We start from the raw sequence: 26,895 nt of genomic DNA, 5'->3' as shown, positions 1-26,895 counted from the left end.
GCATAGACATCTTTGGCGAGCTTCCAGAATCCTGTAATCGTTTGGCATCTACTGAAGATCAAGTCAAAAATGATGGCTGACTACAGGGTTGTGAATTGGCCTTTCAGTAACTACACTGAATTAGTACATAGAAGAATTTGCTAACAAAACAGCAACAAATTGCTCACTTTTCACATGGGATTTTTCTTGAGGTTTGTTTTCATTGTATCACTTAAATGCATTTCCAATTTAATAATTACATTGTACAGTCCACTCTACTGAAAAAGAAAAATGAAAATTCAGTTTGAATTAGATTATGTCCTCAAAGAATACCAAGAATTAGATTGGATATATGAAATTTGTACATTTATAATAATCACACACAGAAATGCCAGACACTGAGAGACAGCCAGGATCGTAATATTCCATATGGTCTCTTATTTTTTAGACAACTTTGGAGTGTGCGATTAGAAGATGGATGGATATATGTTGGTGGGTTATAAAGATCAGATGTAGCACACAATTAAAAGTCTGAAATGTTGTCCACAATTGTCTGTAACCAAAGCAAGTAAGAGGTCTTTTCCCTCATTGCGAATGGGAAATTAAATATTAATGTGAGACCAACACCTTGTAAATTCTCTCCCATATGAAAAAAAAAGTAAAATGAAAACAAGAAAATGAAAATGAAGTATAAAGGATAGCAATTTTGAGGGAATATTCCAAATATCTGAAAAGATTTTGAAATGGGGGGGGGGGGGGGGGGGGAGTACGGACAAGGACAATCCTGGAACGTAGAGAGTGGATGATGGTATGTAGCCCTTGTATACAAAAACAAGTCGAGCAAAAGGAGTGTCCTTCTATAACCCCTCAGCGTCCATGTGAGTAACCCGAAACAAAAGATGAACATTTATAAGGGATTCCCCGAGCGGGGCCACGCAGCCCCACCACGCTTGCAAGGACACGCAGATGGCGTAACAGTGGAGAAACAAAAGCAGCATAGCAGGAGGTGGTTAAGACCCAATCGTCTTGTTATAAAATGTAGGCTTCAGAAATACAGAAATGACTGCTTACCTGGAATGATCAAACTGTGAATTCAGGATATATTATCTAATAATTCCACAACAAAAGCACATCAGACAGAGAAGAGTAAAAATCCCCTTGTAAACGGAGTCCAGCTGTGGATGTGGGGAGACAGTCAAGGCGGCGATCGCGAGCAGAGAGAAAAAGTGGTGAAACGAGGCTCGCTGAATCACGGCTTGCTCAGAAAGTCCAGTGACGTAACACGATAGGGGGAGGTGTGGACCAATTTATGTGCCCGAGTTTGATGTGTGTCTGGGATAGTCCTCAACCATAAACAAGCATCCGATGTTTGGGATCTGAGGGCAGGCTATCCCAAACAATGCCCTGTTTGTAAATCATGCCTATACAGGCAAACACACATACAGCAGTACAGTCCTTGCCTTTCTCGTCACTTGTTTCTATTTCTATTTTCTGCCTTAAATTCTCTCTACCTTCCATTCCTTCTCTTCCCCCGTCTTTTTTTTTCTTTCTCTCTGTCTATCTCTCCATGAGTTTCTTTTGATTATAATGACCCTCAAATGCCAAGTCTATGACAGCACATACCAGAGAGTGCCAAATAAGTCCTGTACCCACAGTGCACCATGTTGGCCACTAGGGGGCGTAATTGCCCTGAATGGTAATTCAAGAACTGCACAAGTTGGATTAGGAATTCCACTAATGCTCCCTGACAGCAAACCGCCTTTCAATCCTAGCACACGGCACTGCAGTTGAATGACGAACGGGAGGTGTGTGCACGGTCGCTGGTGTTGACCGTAACACGCCTGCCTGCTTTCAAAGTTGAGAAAGTCTCAGCTCACTACCCAAAGTCAAGTCTGCGTGACATTCTACACACAAACATCCACGAAGCAGAGCAGAGTTGAGAGGAGGGGAGGGGTAAGGGGGTAGGGGTGGGGATGGGGGACTTTGAAAAGGCAAGTCACAAGCAGGGTCACAAATGGTTGCTTAGAGAGCTGGGCGGGGCTTCTTGCATGATCTGGGGTGGCATCTCTGGAGTAGAGATCAAGATTTGTTGCCCTGTCATGAATGTTTTGCCCCCAGACGAGACTCACATTCAGACAGCGCCATGCCTTCATGCATTCTAGCTAAATGTTTCCTTTCACAGCACACACAGCCCCTGAGATTGATGGAATAACAGTCAGTGACATTGTCTATTCTTACATGCTGTCGTAAACGCCCGTGAAATATTTTGCACAGCTGTAAACACAAGAATAGTACCCATTGGTAAGTCACTATTCAACTGCCATCTAATCTGACGACACTGGAGACTTCCATAGTAAGTTTAATGTATGCAGCATGGCGCATGATTGTAGGGAAGACAGGGCTCAGGTTTGTCAAGTTACAATTTACACTTTATGGAATATCAATTTCTACAATTCCATAATAAGCAATCAACAATCCAAATAATGATGCAGAAACAAGCAGTAATACCCATATGATATGCAACTAAGCTGCTCTACAGGTTATACAGCTAATGAATATAAATAACTTAATGTCTGTTTTAAGAGGTAATGCAGACAGCACGTATGCTGTTGATGTTATTCAAACCACTACTTCAAAACTAAAAACTTCTAACTTCATAATTTTCTCAATATCTTCAAAACAGCCAAACATCCAGTAATCTTCTCTACAAACTGCTAAAATTTGTAAAGTTGAATTCATCTCCTTATATAACACATGAATGATCAACTTCAGTCATTCAAAAATGCACTGAATTGCTAAGCAAATATTGAGGGTAGAAAAAAATGCAATGACAAATCTTCACCATTTTCATATCTACCTCTGATATCAGTTGGGCCTCTCGATGAATACAGCTAACTTCCCTCCGATTGGACAGGGTTACATTCCCAAACTAATCTGATCAACAAGTTAACTCCGCTAAATCAAGCGTGATTTCAGTCAAGGCATCAAGGCGGCCTTCTCTGTACGGCAAGGTTACCCTGCATTAGTGCTTGGCATAGGAGTATCATTTATCCACATGTTGGTTTCTACAATTTCATTTATGTCAGGGTGAAATAGATCTCATAATGGAAAGGGTGAATGAGGAGGGGGGTAGGTAAGGGTGTAAGGAATCAAACAGACTCCAGAGAAGAAGAAGAAAGATATGACATTGGCCAAGTGAAAAGTCCAGATGCATCAACACACTTCAGCAAATAATGGAAAGCATTTAGATGTCATGGCCATGAAAGGATACCCCTGTACCAATCTCTTTGCCGTCTTCACATTCTGGTATCGGACAACCCAGATGTGCGCAGGCAAGAATGTCATCACCATAGTCCATTGGTGTTTGGAAATGGATGTGGGTCAAAAATTAAAGGACCTACACAGTGCAAAATGCATGTTGACTTGTATTGACTCACAATACCCTGATCATCACTTATGTGGCTGAGTGAATATCTAGATATGTTCCATACATATATTTCATAATAATATTTCTATCATCTTTCTTCTGGATTTGCTCACAAAAATACCTTCCAAACCAAGATTCTGTCGGTGATATCATCTGTCAGTCATTGCTAAAGAACTAATATGATTAACAAAAGACATTGGAATGAAACCTCCCCTAGACCTTGCATGTTTCCCTGTAATGTGTCCTTTGTTACTCATATTACAAACATGGAAACATGTACACACAATGCTCAGTCAAGGGAAAGGTGCACTACAATGTCTTTTGTTATAAATCAAAGTACTTTAGCAATAATCAACAGATGATATCACAGGCAGAATCTTGGTCTAGAAGGTTTTTGTGGGCATATCCAAGTAGTCTAAAGAAAAATAGTAGAAAAATCATCATGAAATATATGACAAGTATTTAGATATCCTTTTGGCTACGCAAGTGATGTTGAGGGTATTATGCATCAATACAAGTCAAGATGAATTTGCAGTATACAGTTCCTTTAAGAGAAAACTAGGGACAGTATGTGACAGCGTGGATAGAGCAGCTTTGTTGCAGGAAGCAGAAGCTTTCTCAGCCAATGAAAACTAGAGCAAGGATGGATACCACTGCTGTTGCCATGGACACAAACAAACAGATATGACAGGCATAGCCTAATATGAAACCACCCCCCCCCCCCCCCCCCCCCATACAGGGTGGAAATGGTGCCATAGATTCAGTAGAACTATGAAGAGGCATGGCAGAGCTTAGTGCAGAAAACATCTTCCTACACAATTATCATGGATGGTAAGGTGTGTTCCATATTAAGTAAGAGTAGTACACACATAGGATCTTATCACTATGTAGCATACCATAGCCAATGAATGACATATTAATTCATCATGGTAATTTACAGACTACACATTAAAATATATTCGTGTCTCTATTTTACAAATGTAAAATATAAAGCCACAAGGTTTTGGTAACATCTATGGCAATGCTTTGGCAAATATCACTTAATTGTTTTTATTGTAAGTACAAAATAGACAATGAAAATGTTCATTCTTTTGAAAGATGCTTATAAGAATCATTAGTGCCAAGTCAAATTTCATCCCTCCTTCCTTGTGTTACATTCTAGCATCAGACAAGAGAAAGAGGTTTAGGAACTCCTTGGGAAACATACCCGTTACTTCCTCATGTTTCAAGATACATGGTAACCTGAGTGGTACGAAATGTTGGTTGCAGTCATCACAAACATTGATACATGAAACAGAGAGAGATTATTTGGCCTCCACTATGGGGGTGGCATTGGGCGATGCCACGTACCAGGGTGATGAATACTATTGTCAATGCTCTGAGTAGTTTAACCTCCATCTATGGTTGAATTGTACTTTAAAAGGTCAATGTCAATCCCTTTAATGTGCAGACCCAAATATTTGAGATAGGTCACCAAATGGGTTGATGGAATGATGAAGTCCCAGACGAGAGTGACACCTCTACACTCAGCCCCCCTTCCTCCGCCTCCGCCTTCCCACCACTGAAAGGCTCTTGCTTGGAATATTAGGCATCAACCCCGATCAAACCTTCAAAAGAGCTTTGTGTGAAAGGAGTCACACAACATCTCCCTCCCTCTCATGCCTACATTGAAGACTAACCATCTATTTTTCTCTTTGTCTGTCTCTGTTTCCCTTTATTTTTCTAATTCTTCTTCTTTTCTTCTTCTTCTTCATCATCACCTTCTCCACCCCATCACTCTTGTCAGTCTCCCATCTGCCTTGCTATATACCACACTATGTCACTCACCCCTCCAACATCTCCTCTAACTCTTAATCTCTGTCCATACCTTCCCACATCATTCCATCTCTCATGAATACGCTCATGACTACAAAGAAGACGATGCCCCCCCCCCCCATCAGATGACCGTTCATCGTTCATTAGTTTGCCGTCGGTGCCTCATTCCTTTCTATGATACCTTTGCCAGTTGTCTTGAAACTAATTGTCACTGAATGAAATTTGTACGATCCCATCGTATCACAATTATCTATACGTGGGACTGTGGTGTAAAAAGGTGCCACTTAGAAATAACATTCAAAAGTCATACTTTTTACGTCATTCTCAATAATTCATTGAACTTGTTTATTTCAGGGTTGTGTTCTTCCTTTTGAGAAGTACACAAATTCATAAAGCCATATCATAATTTGTAACGCTCTCATCAAATACTGAAGCATAAAGTCAGATGATGGCAGACACTATGTTGGACAAAAACCTCATGATTTCCACTAGGAAAAAAAATATTTGGCAGCTTCAAAATCAACAGAACAGACTGCTTGAAAACATACAGCATGGATTATACAATTTTGTCATCAGCCGGTGAGATCACTCATTTCGGCTCCACTGGTAGAAGCATCCTTTGATGGGGAGACATTGGCCAATCTGACAAGCGCTTGGTTTGTCTGGCTGAAATATGCTATGCCAGCTGGCACGAGCTGTATGTCATGAAAGTAATTCAATTTTAAGGGCATCTGTGTTTACAGTTCCTGATGTTTAATCAGTAGAGGCCCAGAGGGATATTGAAGGCAGAATTGCTATGGGAATTCTGTAAATGTTTCTGATTATAGCAGACTGCTCTTCGATACGGTCCATGCTTATGACGTTATCAAAAATAATGACTCTTGGCCTATCATGTTTAAATTTTGCTCGGAGTGTATGGAACAAAAATGTCTGATAGATGACTTGGTGCACACCCTCCATTTTTCTCTTTTCCATTTCCCAAACAGTAGTCAAAGAATTTGAGATGACATTTGCCACATTTTAAACATGTCCTTATCAAATTTGCCCTATATTTTTGTCTTCACCTCTCTATGTAATCTTAAAGGACAAGTTCACCTTCATAAACATAAGGATTGAGAAAATGCAACAATATTAGTAGAACACATCAGTGAAAGTTTGAGGAAAATTGGACAATCGATGCAAAAGTTATGAATTTTTAAAATTTTTGTGTTGGAACCGCTGGATGAGGAGACTACTACAGCTTGTGAGTCATATGCGTACAACAGTATAAAGAAAATGTAAAAGAAAATTCAACATATTTTCACTTTTTTTCGCATAATAATAGAGCACTTGATTTGCCTCTTTCTAAAGGCAGGGGGAATAATATTACCCATAACATTTGTCGGTAACGAGTCAGGGGAATGTGTACTTTTTTCAATAGATGGAATTTTGTGAAATTCTCTTTATATTTTCCTTATATTGTTGTACGCATGTGACATCTAAGTTATTCATACACTGCAGTAGTCTTCTCATCCAGCGGGTACTGCACAAAAACTTCAAAAATTCATAACTTTTGAACGGATTGTCTGATTTTCCTCAAACTTTCAATGATGTGTTCTACTAATATTGCTACATTCTCTCAATCCTTATGTTTATGAAGGTGAACTTGTCCTTTAAATCATCATTTGGAAATAATATTAGACAAACACACACAAAAAAATACATGCATGTAGGTCTACATGTCGGTAATTTTACACTTAAAAAAAGTTAAGTGAAAATATGATTTGAATGACTGATTCTGCACAATGTGAAACATCTTGCACGGGAAAATTATGCCTTGACAGTTGCCTTCACACAGACAAAATAGCGGTACGATGATCGCAATCCAAATACCAAGATATTTTGCGGCTATTTAGATTGACAAAAACATCCCATAAATTGTTGATCATGATTATTAAAAAAAATCATCAACCAAACTGCACATGCCTGATAACTTCTGGAATGGTGAACCTTGCCCTTGTGGTTGTGCATTGTCATGATGTATATATTGAATGAATGGACAAAGAACCATGAGATTTTTTGCTCCAGCATTCACACTTGCTGTACGTAGTGCAAATTACTGTGAAAATTCTGAAATTTTCACAAGATTTCTTGGGATTTGGATCGTGACGCTGAATGCACTATTTAGTGGGATTTTTAGGTCTACACAGGCAAAAATATAAAGATTTGTATCACATTACAATGCAAAATCTTGGGATTTGAATCTCGCCAATTTGCATCAGTGTATGTCAGGGTACAACTGTACCAGTATGAGTATACACTGGGTAAACAACTCGTATTCACCATGTTGAGGGTCATGCCCCAAGGCCTGGGAGACAGACCTGGCAGGGAAAAAAAAAATGTCATAGGGATTCTCACATACAACACCTGACACTGGTACAGGCACAATGTGAATGAGTCCCGAAGAAAGATATCCTCTGAGCAGGAGAGTGTCAGAGATTGGTTCACATGTCACCACGGTGACAACATCACCACAGCAGTTACCCCGGTAAGAGGACTGGTGTCCACCCCAGGGAAGCAGGCAGGGTGATGGTGACAGAGATGGCGGGGAGGATGCGGGGATCGGGGGATGGCGAAGCATTTTTTTTTAACCCGTTGAGGACAGGCTGAGTTTGCTATAGCACGCATTTTCCATAGACCCTTGCCGAGTATACTCGGGACTCATCCTCAATGGGTTAATGTTGAATTTCCAAGACACAATCTAGGAGCTCACATCACATGAGAGAGGAAGGCAAGGAACGAAGAGTGAAGGAAATTAGAGAAAAGCATAGATTTTGTAATGTCAAAGTTCGTATCATCACTCTGATGTGGCAGAAAATGCTGCAATGGATGACAAAACAGATGTGTACACAGAGAAGTGTGACGAATGCATGACCTCAAAAGGTGTAGCACGGTTCTTTGGACATGGTGGACATACAATGCTCACTATTGAATGACCTAAAGTGACCTGTCATCATGAACATGACCCCAGCTTAATTTCTGGCATCCTTCCTTTAAACCCCACGGCCACATGGGAGAAGGAGTTAACTGGCCGGGACATGCGAGAACCTAACTGCATCAGACCGGGGGTAATTTCTTGTTTCTAATCATTCACCCGCTCGTCTTCGCGCAGCAGAAACAAACAAACAAACAGATGTGGAGAACTCCGCTATCTGACTCAATAACATCTTCTCTTTATTCAATCGCAGTTACATTTCCTGGGAGGATTGGACTTATTATACAGGGTTTTTTCCCCCCTCTCTCTCTTGCTCGGGACACAGAGGAGACCTTCCCACTGGCTTTGATGCAGGGGCTGCATGCCCTTAAATGGAGTTTGCCAGATGGCTCTGACTACATTGCTTGCATGCCTCTGCTTCAGGCTCCTAGCTGAATACATTCACTGCAGCACGCACCCACATTCACGCCCATTGGTGTCTGCCCGCCTGGGCGAAATTCCTCCCCCCTCCCTCCCGGATCAACCTCTCTCCAGCCATCCTCTCTCTCCCCAATCTCTCCACCTGCTGTTCTTCCGCATCTCTGCCCGAGCGCACAGAGTGAGGGCGACAAGTCACTTCACAACATGTTGTCCGCCAAATGCAACACGTTTCTCCTGTTTACCGTGGCCCTGCCCTGCCGAACAATGATTAATGAAGTTAATTACCGCTCATGAGGCCTTGGTGTTAGCCCTGGCACTGACAATGGGGCTCTGCAAATTGGCCATGATGTGAAAAACACTGGTGTTCCAACTTCCATTAACGAGCCAGCCACAGTCGGAGGAGAAAGAGCAAGGGCATTATCATGTGAACGGGAGACAGTCTGTGAGGTGTTCAAAAATGGGTCAGTAATTAGGGAGAGTAATTGGAGCACTCATTGGCGGCTACACCCCAGTATGGATTAATGCCAATTAGCTTCCTGGAACTAGATTGAGAATCTTTAATACTGGGTTTCTGGGTTGGTGCTGCCCACAAACAATCATCATTCTAGTGGGCTGGGACCAGTTTCTCTGCAACTCCCCTGTGTAAGAGAAATGAATCAAGCTTGTCCTCCCATATTCCTACTGTCATGGGGAAAACAGAAGGGTTGGCATCTTTGTCAACATCAATATATCACTAAAATTGATTCATATCTAATTGAAATAGAGGATAACTTAAAAAAAAAAACAGCTCAATCAATGCTAAATCCTCATTTTGAAGCTATTTCATTGAAAAGCAAACAAATATTCAATAATTTTACTTTAAAATCACCATTAATACATAACACAATTTGTATTATACCCAATGTATTCAATGTTGATCAAAAGGAACTATTTAAGAATATGCCCATCACATTTTTATGTGGAAACGTCACTCCAAGGTTTGATTTGATTGGTGATAAACGCACAGGAAACAACTTTCCAGTATGTGAGCCTTACACGAGTAAAAAAATTCATATCTATAATTCTTGTACATGAGATGGATATCACTCACTCTGTGATCAGTGAAGTCTACATGCCTTGAAAGTCAGTTAATGTCATTAAAGATCAAGGCACTAGTACTACGGAAGGTCTGACATCAATTAAATGCGGATATGCCGACAGCAGGTGTAAAAACATATGTACGTGAAAAAACTTCATGAGCCCATCCGGCTCCGTCTGGCACTGGTTTATACTCTAGCTTTAAAATGATTCATATGACTCTTATTTTTGTTATGGGAAGAGGATCCGAGTCAAAGTGAGGGTTTTTTTTTTGTGTGTGTGGTTTTTTTTAAAGCATCAAGGCAAGTACCAGCCCCAAACTAAACGATTAAAACTTACCTGGTAATATTTTAAAATATGATAAAACTTGACAATTTCTATCAGCAATCTCTAAAAATTTTCAATGTGACCTATCATCCAATGTAAATGACAGTTATACAGATAACATAATCACACTGATATATCAAACAACTTCTCTGGGGGTTTTTTCAGTAGTTTCTTGGTGAATGCAATTATAACCTCAAATCAAGATAATCAGAAGATAAGAATAGCCTATTAAAGCAGTTTAGTGACTTAAGTCTATAACAAAACAAGAAAAAAAAACTCCAGAAAACCATAACTCGCAATGCATCAAGGAGGATATTTTATAGCAAACTCATTGTCACTGATCTAACCAATCGTCCATGTGACATAAAAAGCAATTTAAAGTTGTTGGGGTTTTTTTTCCTGACACATTAAGGCATATAATTACTCACACAATATTTTTATTCTGAAGAAATATCTGATTTTAGAGTTAACTCATGATGCTCTGAAATGTAGAGTGTGAATAAAGTCTTACTGAAATACAGAGACAGAGATACTGAAATATGGATGTTGCCTCATTTGAAGACTGAGCTAGTTCTTCTCTGTTTGCTATAACATTACAACCAAAAAAAAAAACTGTCAAAGAACATGAAAGTCTCAACTCAAAGTTTGCACTCTTTGTTGATGGTTTCTTTAAGTTTGACATTGCTGTGCTCTTTACAGATGGGGAGCCATAAAGAACAGGCAACTGACTCCAGCTACCGTTCCTCAATGTAAACAAAGCCTGATTCAATTGGCAGACAGCTGCCTCTGGCACGTAGACCCAAGACAACTGTTTGGGCTACTGGAGATATAACATGAGCATTTGAAAAAAGGCAAGAAGGACAGAAGGGGGTGGGGTAGGTATTGAATCAAGGGGGTGGGGCAGGTTGTCTCCAGCTGTGCTTCAATTTAATGTATCCATGGATCAAACAGATACAGTATATCATATTATTCACACACATGAATCCTCTCTCTCTCTCTCCTATGTACACAAACACACACATACGTGTACAAACACAAGCATCCACAGAAACATTCCCTCCCTATAGCCTAACCATGTATCTCATGCAAAATGGGCACAGTAAAATGGATATGAAAACAAAAACTATACGGCAGCACTTTTAAACACACTTATGATAGGTAAACTATTATGCACTCTGTCAATATTCATTGAAAATGGCTCCTTCAAATATATGAGATTTCCTTTTCTTTTCAAGAAAATTGAAGATGACTTTGTGTCATAACTGAGATATAAACGCTAACTTTCCAACAGCTTGTAGTTCAAACAAAGGTGAGTATAATATTAACATTTGAAAAACATGAAGGTTGTCAAAAAAACCCACCTCAATGTAATCAGTTTAGCATGCTTTAAACAAATTTACAGTTTATCAGATTGGTTTGTACAGTGCATAAGGGTTTTATGCTGCATCGACTTCTCACATTTTGTGGCTCATTCCAAACTAATGGATGGCCCCTCCTACACAGGTGAAATAGATGCAAGTTGTGCAGGTTGAGGTATGTGAACAAAATGCCATGTGTCATGAACCAGTCACCGATAGTTTTGACCCCATGGACGAATTCTCTTTGGTGTGTAGGACGGCTGAGCAATTTGGAGAATGCAAATTGTCGTAAAAGGTGCTTTCAAAACATGTCCAATCCAGTTTCATTGTTCGCTCATGATTTGCTGATTAGGATGTTGGCTGTTCAGATTGCAGACTAATATATGATACCATACCTACTATAATCCCCTACAACACAAGTACTCCTTAGACCTATGTTGCCTAGCACATTTTTCAGAGTGCTAAAAAGGAGAAAAGACTTACATGTAAGAAAAGTCTTACATGTTGCTTCCACAAGTTCATAAGATTGATTGAAAAGTGAATATCACAGAGTCTGTACCTGCAGACAAGATGCAGTGAAAATCCCATTAAACCTTTTATTACAATCTCAACATGCCATGGATATTGGCAACTTCGTGGCCAGTTTATCTACGGCAACTTCTAAGCAAAAATGTCAATTCATACGGTTTAGCGAATGTGTGACATTCATTCATCAATTAGCAATTTTGATCTTTCCATCATTGAAAAAAAAACAACTCTCTGCTCAAACACATTTGGGTTTGAAAGCAAAACACCACAGTGCATACACCTACAATGAAGACTGAATGATTCTAAAAGCCTCTGTAGTCATCTATTTTCAACTCTATCATATTATCACTGCACGGGGGCCACTAATGGGCTGTCAACCTTTCATGTTTGGAATGACAAAAAAAAACAAAAACAAACAAACAAACAAACAAACAAACAAATATATATATATATATATATATATATATATATATATATATATATATATATATATATATACATAAATATGATAGACTGCATTTAGTCCCACAAGACACATAACACCAGCTGGATCTGCACAACATCATCTGCTATCCATAGAAACTGCACAAACAAACACACAAACACAAACATACACACACACACAAACATACACACACACACAAACACAAACATATGCACACACATATACACACACACACACATGCATCCACACATACATATCAATACAAGCAATCACTCCGACACATGAACATCATTGGACCAGATCACACCTTCCAATTATTAAACAATCAGTTGTGCCAAGGTACAGAGCCAAACAGAACAGCAAATAATTCATTTAAACTCATATACAATGTATCATGCTAACTTTGGGCTTGAATGCCATTTACAACAGAAGTACAGCAACTGTCAGACAATATTAAAAATGTTCACAAGAATGTCACAACTGCACACACAATATACCTTGTGATATTTCAGTTTTGGATAATTTGACTTATTAAAAATGCCAAGAAAGAACTTTCAGCAAGTGGCTCCTGAGATTAGTGTATCTCCGAAGGGTTTATAAATAGAGCTTCTGGTAAAAAAATAACACACATACAGACAAGCACACACACACACACATACACACACAAACAAAATATATCCCAAATCAAAAGACTCTACAGCAATATGACCACACCTCACATCACTTCCCTCATCAATGAAAAAGTACTTTGTAAGAAATCAACAGTTTGCTGTTACTTACAAAGATTGTGATCGGTCCACCGGTCAGCGACACTCCTCCAAAGCGGAGGTCGACCTCGTAGTTGCCAGCAGCAGGGCACGTCCAGATGATGTCGAATGTTCCGTCGGGGTTCTCGATCACCTTGACATCGGGGATCTCCTTGCCGTCCGGGCCGGTGATGGTACAGGTGACGCGACCCTTACCAGCATCTCGCGAGTTCACCTTGATGACTGTTTCCTCTTCTACGACCACGGTCTTCGTGATGGTCTCCTCTGAAGGCAGAAGATTTGATTCCACGAATTCAATATCATTCAAAATATTATCATCAACTGAGGCTAAATTGGGAGAATTGATTAGAAGGGTTCCTTTATCCTCTCATTTCAAATCACATACAAAAATCTCTTGGTTCTAACTATTAATCTGTCTTCTTAGAGATTCTGAAATTCCAATAAACTTTGTATAGAAATCATCAGGTTTCTGGTGACCCTGGTTGATATAAAGTAGGATGTAATTAATATGTCTTCTTCACAAGGAGCATATTTGATTACAGTTAAGTTGGACATTAGTGATAAATAGGAATGCCAACCTTATAAACAGCAATGCATTATCTAGAGGGCTGGAAAGGCATATTTTGGGTGGAAAAACAGTATTCCAATACTGCAAAAGAAGATGCAGTTGGCATTTCCAGATAAAGCACTTACAAATAATAATGATGATAATTCTATCTTTATCAGAGAACTATATTGTTCTACTTATGCTGAGTGACTTACCTTGCACATAGCATATTGTGCAATTAACATTTATAAAGAATGAAATATAATTCTGTAAATTCATTCTATTTTGGAGTTTAAATATGTACTGGATGAACTCTATGATTTCACTTGCCCGGACAACATGATAACAGCATGAAAACAAAGAACTTGGTAAAATCAATTTGAACACTCTGCTACATTAATAAAAGTTTGCAGGTCTACAAAACTGGATCACACAAATAACTGGAACAGAAACATGTAGTTTGAATGAATTTGATTGAAAACAATCAATTCAAAAATAACCATGGTAATACAAGTCATCTGATGCATGAAGACAAAACAAGAAATGAAAGAGAAATAAAGACAAGCCTTGTGTAGTAAATGTAAAAAATTAAGTGCAAATAATCAAGACACGCTGCTGAAACAGAAAGTGAAAATAATTAAGAAAAATGTTAGAAAATGCTACATGAATATACTTTCCATGGTTGCTGTAATTTTGCTCCTTTAACAAACAAAGTTTACAAACAGTAAAATACAACCAACAAATACAAAGTCACAACACCAAAACACACGAACAATATGATACAGACTTATACTTGTAGCCTGTTGACAAAACCTAGTTTTATAAATGAACACATACTTTTTTTTTTGCCTGACTTAGCTTTAAGATCGACAAACATTAGTTGCTCATATCATTGATGAAATTATGTTATCATTTGCTTTTGAAAGACTAGATATCCATTTTTACTGCATCATCCATTGTATCTATACATACATCAACTAAAGTAAGAATTAAAAAAAAAAAATCAAGTGCATTATTTTATACAGTTGTATGAATTCATAAAGATTTTGTTCATACCAAATTAAAGTGGGTAAAAGTTAATTCTTATCAGATATTTCATGACTATATGTGATTATATAAAATTCACAGGGAGAATTTCCATTCTTTACACATTACAGCCTGGCTTTAGTAATATGGTACACAGACATTACTGGTTCAAAACTGAACCTTGAAAAAACAAAATCACAAATCATCTTTTCCCCTAAATCAAAATATCTTATCATCATAAGCATGTCACACTGAAGATGAATGGAGTAAATGAAAACAGAAAAAGTTTTTTTTTCTAACAAAGAAACAAAAAGAATTTGTCACATTTTGGTATCAGAGATTATGATTTGTAAACTTCAAAATTATGGTGATTACTAACAATTGATGTCACATTTAATAGAAACAGATATTGTTTGAAACAAATAATTACATATAATTACAGCTGATATTTACGAAATGTAAAACTAACATAATGCTCTGGCAAATACTGTGTTCATGAAGAGATGATCTACATTCAATGAAAGTTCCATCTACACAAAAGAAAAGCTTGTATGACTGATACAAAGGCAAAATTATAAAATCACACTACAAAGTTAAAGGTTCTCCTCAATGAACACATCATTATACACATCAAACATTGCACAAAGTAGACCACAGACATGCAACACAGACATTCGCAATCATGATTTCAAGCACATTGGCGAAATTTACATGTTGTTATCAATGCAATATTAGGCTCCCATAAACCTCATCAACAAAATTAATACTACTTTAAAAAAAAACAGCAACAAGAACAAAACAAGTACATGATACACTGTATCTTTGCTAGGCATGGAACATTACAATGAAACAAACAACTCAAACTTACACAATATCACAACATGCTAAAAATGCATTCATGTTCATAACATACTACTGTATTTGAGATGAATCAAGAAGGCACTTCACACAGTATTCATTCACAAAAAAAAATCATTGTGACTGTTTTGTCAAGATGGTTGTAACATATCCTTGCATCACACTAAGAAAAGTCATCTCTAACTGTAATTTTCACCTCATAAAAGTAATCTCTTTACATATTTGCAACATGTGAATGGAATGCAACTTAATTTCAAAAGAAGAAATAGAAACCACGTAAGGTGTACCATATACATTTGCAGGTACTTCTTGTTTTCATTTCAAACTTATCAGTCTGTTGTGTTTATTAACAAAAACAGAATCTAATTTGCCCCTTTGAACTTTGCACATACTGTAACAGAAAAATATAATCAGGTTTAATGATGTCATGTACATTTCAACTTCAACATGTGTGTAAGTACAAAGACTGGCATTCTCCTTTAGATAAAAGAAAGTTGATTTTTTTGTTAAATCCTTTTTAGCCACAGCTGTTGCAGCTTTGAATAATTGCAAATCAACGTTTACATTCACTTGAAGACATTAAGAAATACCACAGTCATAAAATACAATGAGTATTGTATGATGTTAGAGATGGCTGAAGTGTTAGCCTCAGATCGACACTTGCATTCAGGTAAAGAGACTGGTGTCTCTCTTTAAGTCTTTATAGCCACATTGGAAAGAGGAAAATGAGGGCAGCAGTCCTCACCTTTGGGTGAAATTGGTATTTTCCCTTTCATTACCCTTATTTTGGGTTTGATATGAAAAAACAAACAAACATAGGCACATCAAATGCAAGCAAACCTTGAACCGAACTGTATTAAATAGCAATGTTTCAAACAAACCACACAGCCATGCCATTAGAATTGACTCTTCTTTGCTCTTCCTGACAGTCAGAAACATGCGGATCCAACTCTCGTGCTGAATTCTCTCCACGGATAAGAGCTAGTGAATCCAAAGAGATATCCCATTCCAAAGCACTTCATTGCACTGCTAAACCTACGAGTGTCAAAACCATGCTTGTCAAACCTTTGCACACGAAAAAGAAGGAGTGGGACTGAGGACTTGACTGTCATTTGAAGTCCACAGTGAGAGAGAAAGAAGTGTGAGGAGGAGGATGAAGAGGAGGAGGAGGAGGAGGAGGAAAGAGGAGGAGTTGGCAACTGATGCTGCTCGGGAGTGGTTGCATTCCCTGTCTTACTTGTTGTTGTGGTACGGGTGGTGGTCGTGCGGGTAGTGGTTGTACTCTCGGAGCTGAGGCTCTTGCGTCGCACCGGAATCTCGTAATTGCCGCTCTTACAACCTACGGACGGGGCATACATTCCCATTGGTTGCTTTTTGCTCACGACTCAAATTCACGTCGCCTGCTTGCCTTCAATTTTACATGGCAGTGGAAAGATGGTTCTTCACATCCTTAAACTCATGTACTCTTAAACTTTAAAAATTCCTGCCAAATCTCAGTAACTTTTCACATTTGGTGTCACCTGTACACAATTTTACCATATGCTCTGTGTGGGTAAAAAAAAAAAAAAATGTAACAAATATGACATGAATACCAAGCACAGATGCAACAAATTGGTTACTGAGCATTTCATTACATGAAAGACAGGTGAACTACTATGATTGCACATGTACAGATGAGACACAACAATGAATGTGTCAATTGTCACAGGAAACAAAACAGCACGAAAAAAACTAGTCAATGTGGAACAAATCTTTCCAGTCCCAAGGCTCAGAAAATAAAAATACAAAACAAAATAAAACTACACGATGAATTTGCTATCAAAATCATTGGAACTCAAATAAGTCTAAAAAGCTTAACAGAGGTGAAAATTGATGTTTGGTTTCTGAATGATATGAAAAATAGAAGAACACTGCAGTATATCTCTGTCCGGTAATTGACCTTCTCTTTTATCCAGTCTAGCAACTGCCACCTTTAAAATGAAAATAGGGGCTTTGGAAGGTGTTATCAAACAGAGAGCAATGTGCAACTAAAATCTAGTCCAAAACCAAATCCCATAATGCACCATGACATATATGTGATAAGGGTTGCAATATAATAAATTTTTAGATTAAAAAACCCTAAATCTTGTGCATGTTTTGAAATGAGAGGTTTTGTCACCAATAATCTTCCTAAAGAATTAAAAAAAAACCAATAATCATGCCACAAACAAAAACTCTAACACAATGCAAATGAACCACAAACTACTACAGTGTACATATAAAACAAAACTCTAGCAAAGCAAAGATGAAGCTTATGATTATTTATATTTTATGCAATTTACATTATACCCATCAGTCAATTGAACTGCAAATGAATGCTTACGCAATTTGTCAATTCCATGCGGCAGCTACCAAATTTGCTTTTGTTAAAAACGTACGTTTTCAAATTGCAAGATCCATTCCTCTCATTTCCCTCTTGCATACTCTAGCTACCTCACTTTTAAGTATCAACTGAACAAAATGGAATACAGAGTTTATATTGCCACTTGATAAAGCTTTAAAATATGAAGGAAGAGATCCCCACTATAGACAAATTTACGTAATACAAAAATGCTTTTCTGTAAGCTTCTACAAATGGAAATTCTGAATGGGCGCATCCGGTGACCAATCAGATATCATCAAGTACTGGTTACAGAAACAAAAAGACGCCAAACACATGCAATTACATACACATACAAGCACAAAGGATAAGAAACACTATGGATGATTGACTGACAGTGATAAGGGGAACATATCCTAAAGAAATTTGTTTAAAAAAATCTACCAAAGCCTGCTCCTGAACAGAATGCTAGCAAATGATGTGACATATATTCTTTGACAGAAAATACATAAATAATGTTTTGATTATTAAATGCAACAATGTTGAGATATGATTACATAATTCACATATATGTACATCAACATCCAGTTTACTTGGAGTATAGAAAACCAAATATCAAATGCTCTATTTGGCTGGACTTCAGCCTTTTCATTAATAATATGACTACTGCTTCAACATCTTGGGATAAAAGCAGAAACCCGAATCAACATAACACTTGTATAATTGCACATAGCGTAATATCAAAGATATGATGCATGCATATTCTAGCCAAACATTCAGAATCTTAGGCGTTCTTTCTCTCTGCTTCAAATCCTTTCTAACAATGTACTCAAAGCACATATCATAAAATCATTTTATTTTTCTTTATGAGTCTCTAAAAAAATGTATGAAATCACTTACTAAACCTAAAAGTCTTTGATAACATATTTGACCCAAGTCTATTAGTCAAACTGGAGGACAGCTCACTATTTGCAAATCGTAAGGTGCTCTACTATAATTCATTACTCACAGGCAAAATGCAAGTAATCAATACATACCATACATTTTAATATTATACACATCAATCATTGATATCAAACTGGTTTAACAGCTGCATTCAAATGTGTGTTCATAGCATGGGGGTATAGTTCTATTTAATATCAGCCAAAATGACCCTCCAAATCTAACATCTTTGTGGCATTTGTCTGGGTATATCCCTTAATTATTAAGCAGAAGACATAAAAAAGGAAGAAAAAAAGGCAAAAAATCATTTACAGAGCAAACAAGAAAGGCTCACACACAAAAAAGAGAAAAACTCTGCAAAATTGCCTCACATCATTTATCACTCAAGAAGCTATTTATTCCTGGGAGCAACACAATGCCAGCATACATCGTCTAATAACAGCTACTTACAATCCAAAGCTCAAGAAATATTTGCATACTGGCATAAGAAAACAGGAATCAGACTCGTATACATATGCAAGTAAGCCAACTCACCAGGACAAAAAAAGAAGAAAAAGAAATAAGGAAGAAAAACAGAGAGATACGATGTGTTTGCCAACCTTGGAGAGGAAGCATTATAAATCATTTTCATGTAAGAGTCTGTATTAGAAGTCTAGAGTTTATGACCTTACCCATAATGCTGCACTTGCTAGCATCTCCAGTTGGGCTGGTCTTGACACTGAATGGAGAGGCGGGTACGCTCTGGCCACCGTAGGTGACGGTCACAGTGTACTGACCAACATCCGTAGGCACGTAGGAGATAGTGAAGGTTCCATCGCCGTTGTCGCGGATATCTGGCTTCACTGGTTTGCCTTTGCTATCCTGGGGTAGTACATGATTTTATAGGAAAGAAATTTTCTTAACCATTGACTTTAATTTTTCTGATTTATTTTTCCATTTGCAATCACTGTGGTGACAATCATTCCAATGAAATTCTCAGGACTTTCTTTTTTCTATGCTGTGCAGACTTGAATGGTGACTTGTCACCAACTCATTTACTTTGCATATGTGGTTATGATAATAATATCCTTTTTTGAAAAAAAAAGAGTGAAACTTTACATTTCCATTACTTTATTTATGTCCAATTTCGATGAAAATCCTACTAGTCCGTGTACCTGATATAACTATATTTATCATAGCTAACATGAAGATGGGATAAACTTGCACTTTCTAAAGAGCATACATGAGTGTTGTGGTTGGATTTGTGATGTAGACACAATACGTCATGTTGAATAAATGCTGGTGGGTAACATATACCTCCTATCACACAAAATATTTTGTTGGGGCAGGAAGTGTGAAACATGTTTGCAATTATGCTCTGAGGAGGCCTACATACTTCTGCTGTCTGACATTTACAGCAAAGACAGATTTAATAGACAATGTTGACTTTTACAAATATGCAATGTCTTGTGGCATATCTAACTCTCGGACTGATTAACATATGACCCGATGAAGTATCATTTTAGCACAACGCTTGAAAAAGGAAGCATGACAATATGACCCCTTGTGGAATGATTATATTTCCTTCATGTTGCTTCCTGAACCAAGAAATACTGAATCATATGAATCCACTGATAAGCAAGATGGTCAGAATTGAAATAACGACGACAGTTAGTGCAAATTTACTCTGTCTACTTTCGCAGGTTTAATGATAATGATAATAATGAGATCTTATTTTTCCAGGGTAGCCTCGTCAATGTTGCCACTGCTCTACCAGAGGGTCCTGCCATTATTATTACCCTAGCGTTGCCAGGTACCCATTTATACACCTGGGTCGAGAGGGACACGGTGGGTAGAAACATCTTGTCCAAGGATATAAGCACTTGGCGGGAATCGAACTCGGGTCCTCCCATTGGGAGTCGAGAGTCCTATCCACTATGCCACAGTGCCCCCACAAAGGTTTCAAAGGTTCTAAGCAATTATCATTTGACATCAAATGAAGCTGTCTGCTCACAGTGATTGTAATGATGAGCTCTGCATCACCAGCATCCTTGGTGTCCACGGTGAACTCTACTGGCAACGAGGCCAGGACTCCAGTCTTCTGGACTCCTGGACCATCGACCTTGACCTTGGAGGCATCGGCCTTTGGAAGCACGCGGGTGTTGAAGGGACTGCAAAGGGATAAAGACAAGGGGGCATTGAGCAGGCTGAATTCCGAATAAACTTGTATAAGGTTTTACACTAACAGGTGACTGCAATGCAGCGCAGTACAGAAGAGGAGAGCCATATATCAAACTTCTCTTCAAAAAAATGATCGGCACACTTTCAACAGCATATTTCTTTTGCACACCTTTGACTGCAACCTTACTCTGTTATTAAGGAGGCTGACTCACCGAATACATTTAAATTGTATTCAGAGGTGGCTGCAATGCAGAAAAGTACTAGCAGGGAGCAGCGTGTTATGCCAATCTTATCTTTTAACCCGTTTAGGACGGGCTGATTTTGCTATAAAACACATTTCCCATAGGTACCTGCCCAAGCATACTCAGAACTAGTCTTCAACGAGATAAGAATTATTATTAAACACATTTAAACAGCAGATTTCTTTTGCTTATCTTGACCTACAGCCTAACTCTTTTATTGAACAGGCTGACTCCCTATTCAACTTGTGTGAAGTTTTGTATTTACAGGTGGCTCTAATGCAGATGAGTAGGCCTACTAAGGAGGAGGGTGTTGTACCAAAATTCTCTTTTCAAAACCATGGTCATTACAACAGAATTCAATCACAAGTCTTGATCTACAGACTAACTCTAATACTAACATGCCTTTTCTTATATCATCACAGAAGCATGATGTTGATGACCTGACACACACATCACAGTCTCCTGTAACCTGTCTTCAACAAGCATTCAATAATAAGTAAAACTTTGATTGCACAGGTAAAATTTCTATTAATCCATTGGGGATGGGCTGATTTTGCTATAACACGTATTTCCCATAGACACCTGCCCGAGTATACTCGGGACTAGTCCTCAACAGGTTAAGGTCTCAATCATGAAAACAAGAGACGTGATGTTCTCAGCGTCATAGCGCTCACCTGTCTGGAATATGCTGGCCACCATAGGTGATATCCACTTGGCAACGACCCTCCATCTTAGGTGTGTAAGTCACATCAAAGGTGCCATCCTTGTTGTCTACGACCTTGGCCTTTTCGGGAGGTCCTGTGACAGATCACAAAGAAAGAAAGTTAGTTGGCGTAGATGAAAACTGCAAGAACAAAATTTCATAACGAGTTCTAGGTAAGTCTTTATTACATATGTGTAACATAGAAAATTAACTTAAATGTAGAAAAATGATTTACCTATTTTGAATATTATAAGATACATTTTTTTTAATGCACAAACTTCATATTTACCTGCATTTGAACATTATAAGATATGTTTTTGGCTTTTTTTTAATGCATGAACATCATGTTGACCATTACACTTAATATTCATTATAGCAATGCATTCAGTATAGGTAGGTTATGGAACAACAGAATTCATTTAAACTGATGAGATTCTTCTGTCGAGTTGTTTTTATTGCAACTGATTGACAAACTGCCCTACTTCAATATAAGCAAGCACCAAATTGAGCAGTGTTCTCTTGTCATGGCTAGTACTAAAAATACCGATCAGTTGGTGCTAATTTATGTCAGCGTAGGAATTTGTCAATCAGTTGCAACAGAGTTCAAATCAAACTGAAAAAAAGTCTGTCCGTTCCATATCCTTTCTTTACTTTCCATGTAAGCTTGTAGGCTTGATACAATGTTGATATCAGAATATGAAATATCTTTAATAACGTTCTGCTCTACTATACCCCAACTGAACTTAACCCTTCAGCAACTGAAGATTCCGTACATAATGGCCTATTGTTCCCTAGAAGGGACAGCAATATTACTCTCATTTTGATAACTTTCTGAATTATGCAAAATAGGTCACAACAGGTTTATGTTTGTCTATCATAAGTTATGTTAATTTGAAAGCCCATTAAGACTTGAATTCTGACACACTTTTGTTGACAGTAGACCTCTTTCAAATTATGTAATTATATATTCTATATGAAAACAATAAAAATGGTAAAGCATAAAACTATAAAAAGGTAGACGGGTGGTTTTGGGCATTTTAAGGAGTAATCAATAGGCTTACGGGTGGTTCTGGGTGGTTCAGTTACTAATGGGTAAAGAGTTTGGAGGGGGGGGGGAGGATCTTTTTCACCAACTGGTAAAGTTCAATGTGGTCAAATTCTGAAGGTCCATCATCATCCAGAACAGACACGAAACAGAACCTTTTCTTCCTGAAACCATTAGTCATCTGCCATGGCTAATGTACCAGAGGAGTACCAAGCCCTTTATTTTTTTTTTATTTCTCACCCCTCTCTTGCACAACGGTGACTTCCAGGGGAGCCTTTCCAGCCTTGGTGGCATCCACTTTGAAAGGGGCGGGGACGTTGGACCTGACTGCATTCTTCTCCAGGCCGGGACCATATGCCTTAACCTTGCTGGCGTCAATGCTGTCTTGAATGGATGGTCTGAAGGGACTTCCTGTATGGTGGAGCCAAGGAGAAAACATATCAGGAGTGATAACAATTTATCTCATTTACAACAAACGATCTTTAAAGTACATAGAAATTATAATTTCAATACAGACTTTTCAACATTTGCACAACATTCAAAAATATATTGGCAGATGAGAACGAGAAGGGCGCTTCTATCGCATGCTGAGATTTTAAGCATAAATGAACATAATGCAATAGATTTTCATGAAATAAAAAGTTCATTCAGTCAAAAGTGGGTAGATTTATAAGCACTGTTCCACATATAGGACAAAATAGCACCCTTGTGGTTTTGATTTTTAACGTTTTACTGAAAATGAAAATATTATGAAATTGACACCATAATGTACAGAAGATCAAGCTCTACAACATGATACCAATATCTCAATACCCCTCCCTCCCCCCCCCCCCCCAAATTGCAATAAAGCTATTCTGGTTCTCAGCCAATGATATATAACAGAATTCGTATCTAAACATTGAAAGATTCAAAAGTTTGTAGCACACACTTTGCATTCGATGACATCATTTATGCACACACAAAACTGAAAAGAAGGTGGCAAAAGTCACAAGTATCACCAGGGTATGCTATGGTAAGCATCTTTCTAATTTCTGCTCAGCCATGTTAATTTGCTTTTCATTGAAAACTGAATCCTGCTGACAACATTGTATATATCTATCTGACTATATGTGCCTTTCTAACTCCTAACACAAAAGCAAATATCTTTGATTAGTCATGTAAGGACACCCTGTCGCCTAGACAACACTGACCTGGGATAGCCTCGTCGGCAAAGGTGACATGGACAGCGTAGTCTCCAGGAACCTCGGGAAGGTATTCCACGGTGGCGGTGCCATCCTTGTTGTCCACACAGCTCATCTTGGGTTCCGAGGGACCCTCAATGAGAATGCCTAGTCCTCCCTTGCCGGCGTTCCTGGTCTCCACTGTAAACTTAGCAGGCTTCTTGGTCAGACCGGCCTCTAGACCTGGACCATAGGCCTTGACCTTGGAAGCATCGTGGCCAGGGACGGCCTGGGTGGTGTAGGGTGACTTGCCAAGTGGCTGGCCAGCAAAGGTAACATCGACCTTGTGCTCACCTGATGATAGTCAGGAAGAAGAAAGAGTATACCTAACTATTAAAACCAAGTCACTTTCTGAGAATAGCAGGCAATTAAGGGGTCATTACAAACTCATTCCTTGAAGTAACTCTGTTGTTGTCATGGGACACTATCCTGTTGTGTCTTCTAGCTGGTGAAAATATGTATCTCTTAAAGAATCAACATAATCATCTTGAAGAATGCTCGTATGTTGCAGGCAGTAAATGGGATGCACCAATTTAGTCAACTCTTTTTAAGATGAATTTCCATCTGTTTCAGAGATATATTCTATACAGCCATGATGCATTACATGAATCAATATAATTAAATGGTTATGAGTATTTACAATGCTTACACTTAAACTAGTAACATACTGAAGGTCTAAAGAGAAATTTTCAAAACACAGCTCAAGAAAGAAGAAAGTAATAGGCAAGTCTAGTAACAGGGAATATCAGTGTTAACATTGGTTTCCAAAACACTCCTCTTTACAGCCTTTCTCTATTGTTATGTATACATCTTCGGATATCATTTCCAAGTTGTCATGGGAACCCACTAACTACATAAAACTACTTTGGATAGTGTAAAGGAGATTTGGGGAGACAAGACAGGTTACACACCCTGCTCCACAGGGGTGTAGCTGACGGTGCAAGTCTTGTCCTGGTTGTCCTTTATGGTAGGCTTCAGCTTCTTGCCCGTCGGGGTGGTCACGTCCGTTTTGAGAAGCGATGTGTCCAGGGGTGTGGGCAGCTGGGTGGCGTCCACCTTGAAGTAGGTTGGACACTCGCAGAAAACAGCTATACGTCAAAGGGTAGTATAACAAAAAATGAAAAGATTAAACGAGTTGCTGTTTACAAATTCGTTTACTTATGACAATCAAAGAGAATACAGCATCATCTACACATAAAAAGTTCTGATGCTAACTTAAGTTGAAGAAGTGACAGGATTATGGAATCCTCACTTCAGTACATACTGTGGTCAACAGTTTTCATTCTTAAGCAAGACACAGCCACTAGTACTAGATATCTGGACTGCTTTATTAACAGATGGAAATTTGGAAACATTTCTCATTCTAATCTAAGCCAAGGTAACACAAAAATGATGGCAATTACATGAAATCAAATTGAAATAAACTCATGCCCTGTCTCAAAATTCAAAGCTGATTGAGAGGATTTCATACGAGTTTGATGGTGTTTAGTACTCATGTAATGCTATAAAATTCAATGTAAAGTTAACTGAAACCCTGCATAATTGCAGGTTGGAATATTTCAGCATGAAATCATTGGCAGAAAGATACAAAAACATTCAAATAGATATTGTCACTTAAGATGTTTTAAGCACAAGAGCAAAAGAGTGTTAACCCTTCAGCTCTTTTCATGTTTACTTCTCTTATTGTAATTGAATGTAAATGCTAATCACATTGAATTCATTTCACAGACATTGCAGTACTTGGTATTGGAATACTCAGCACAAACAAAGTCAATATCTCCTTTATGTCTGCTAATGACCATGCAAGCAGCGGCAGGTAGCTTTCACAGCAACAGTACGGGAGACATTTATGACTATTCAAGACCAATATCACATGTGACTATAGCTATCTGATGGGTGCAATATATTAGTCCACTTATTATGACATTGCCTTCAAGATGGAAAGAGATGAGTGTCCGTTATCACATGATTTGTCATAAGCTGTTTATGAGAAGCTACAATGTACAAGCAACAATCAAAATATACGTATTTAAAATTTATAAAAGCAGGGGGTAGAAACTGAATTTGACATTCATATGATGGCTTTTGTTCCACATATGTTTGCCATAATAATAGAAAGAAATGAATGCTAAACCACTACATGGATTAAATGATTATAAATACATGGGCATAAAAGCAAATGATTCTTTATTAACAGGCAATGAAACAGATGGTCATGCCAATACAGTCTTACTTTATCAAAGCAGATACAAAGAGCTGAAGCCACATTGGAACATTGAAAAAATTAATACAATTTCTTCTGACAGGTACACATGGGGTGCAAACTAGTGAAATGAAATAGTGTGCACAGACTACCACTTTAGTAGTAAAATGATCACTATATATTTGTGACAATCATGTGCAAAATTATCAGACATAACAAAGTACATTATGGAAGAAAACTCTATTTGTTAAATGAGAAAAGCAGACAACATAGCAACAAGGCAATCAGATTTCATAACAGCATACATTTCAATCAATAATATATGTTGTATTCAGAATCCTCGGTAATGACAAACAGTTGTGAGCCCATAATGAAGAATTTGTTCTTATTTTGTAAAACTATGAGGCACATAACAAACAAATGTTTTGTTCATACACTCAGCTCTGTTTGTCTGTTGTTGTTCTGATGTTGTT

The 26,895-nt window shown here is 38.1% G+C and overlaps 1 protein-coding gene across 6 annotated transcripts in view; it reads right to left on the bottom strand.

Annotated features, from left to right (window-relative positions):
* The window catches only part of LOC139724052 (filamin-A-like), a 184,252-nt gene that overhangs the window by 27,473 nt on the left and 129,884 nt on the right, over positions 1 to 26,895 (bottom strand). For 5 of the 6 annotated variants that reach the window (XM_071635253.1, XM_071635251.1, XM_071635254.1 and 2 more), the window contains 8 exons: positions 25,131 to 25,307; positions 24,190 to 24,513; positions 23,240 to 23,410; positions 21,926 to 22,049; positions 20,843 to 20,999; positions 19,521 to 19,710; positions 16,786 to 16,887; positions 13,131 to 13,381 (listed from right to left, as the gene is read on the bottom strand). In XM_071635253.1, coding sequence (XP_071491354.1) covers positions 13,131 to 13,381; positions 16,786 to 16,887; positions 19,521 to 19,710; positions 20,843 to 20,999; positions 21,926 to 22,049; positions 23,240 to 23,410; positions 24,190 to 24,513; positions 25,131 to 25,307 — 1,496 coding nt within the window. The remainder of the gene's footprint in view (positions 1 to 13,130; positions 13,382 to 16,785; positions 16,888 to 19,520; positions 19,711 to 20,842; positions 21,000 to 21,925; positions 22,050 to 23,239; positions 23,411 to 24,189; positions 24,514 to 25,130; positions 25,308 to 26,895) is intronic. The other variant, XM_071635257.1, reaches the window with a different exon arrangement.

This window comes from Diadema antillarum, unplaced genomic scaffold (assembly GCF_040938485.1).
Source record: "Diadema antillarum isolate AM-2024a unplaced genomic scaffold, OU_Dant_1.0 scf00000205, whole genome shotgun sequence".
Lineage (NCBI taxonomy): Eukaryota > Metazoa > Echinodermata > Echinoidea > Diadematoida > Diadematidae > Diadema > Diadema antillarum.
The sequence above is the reverse complement of the archived record's forward strand: the minus strand, read 5'-3'. Positions and strand labels throughout refer to the sequence as shown.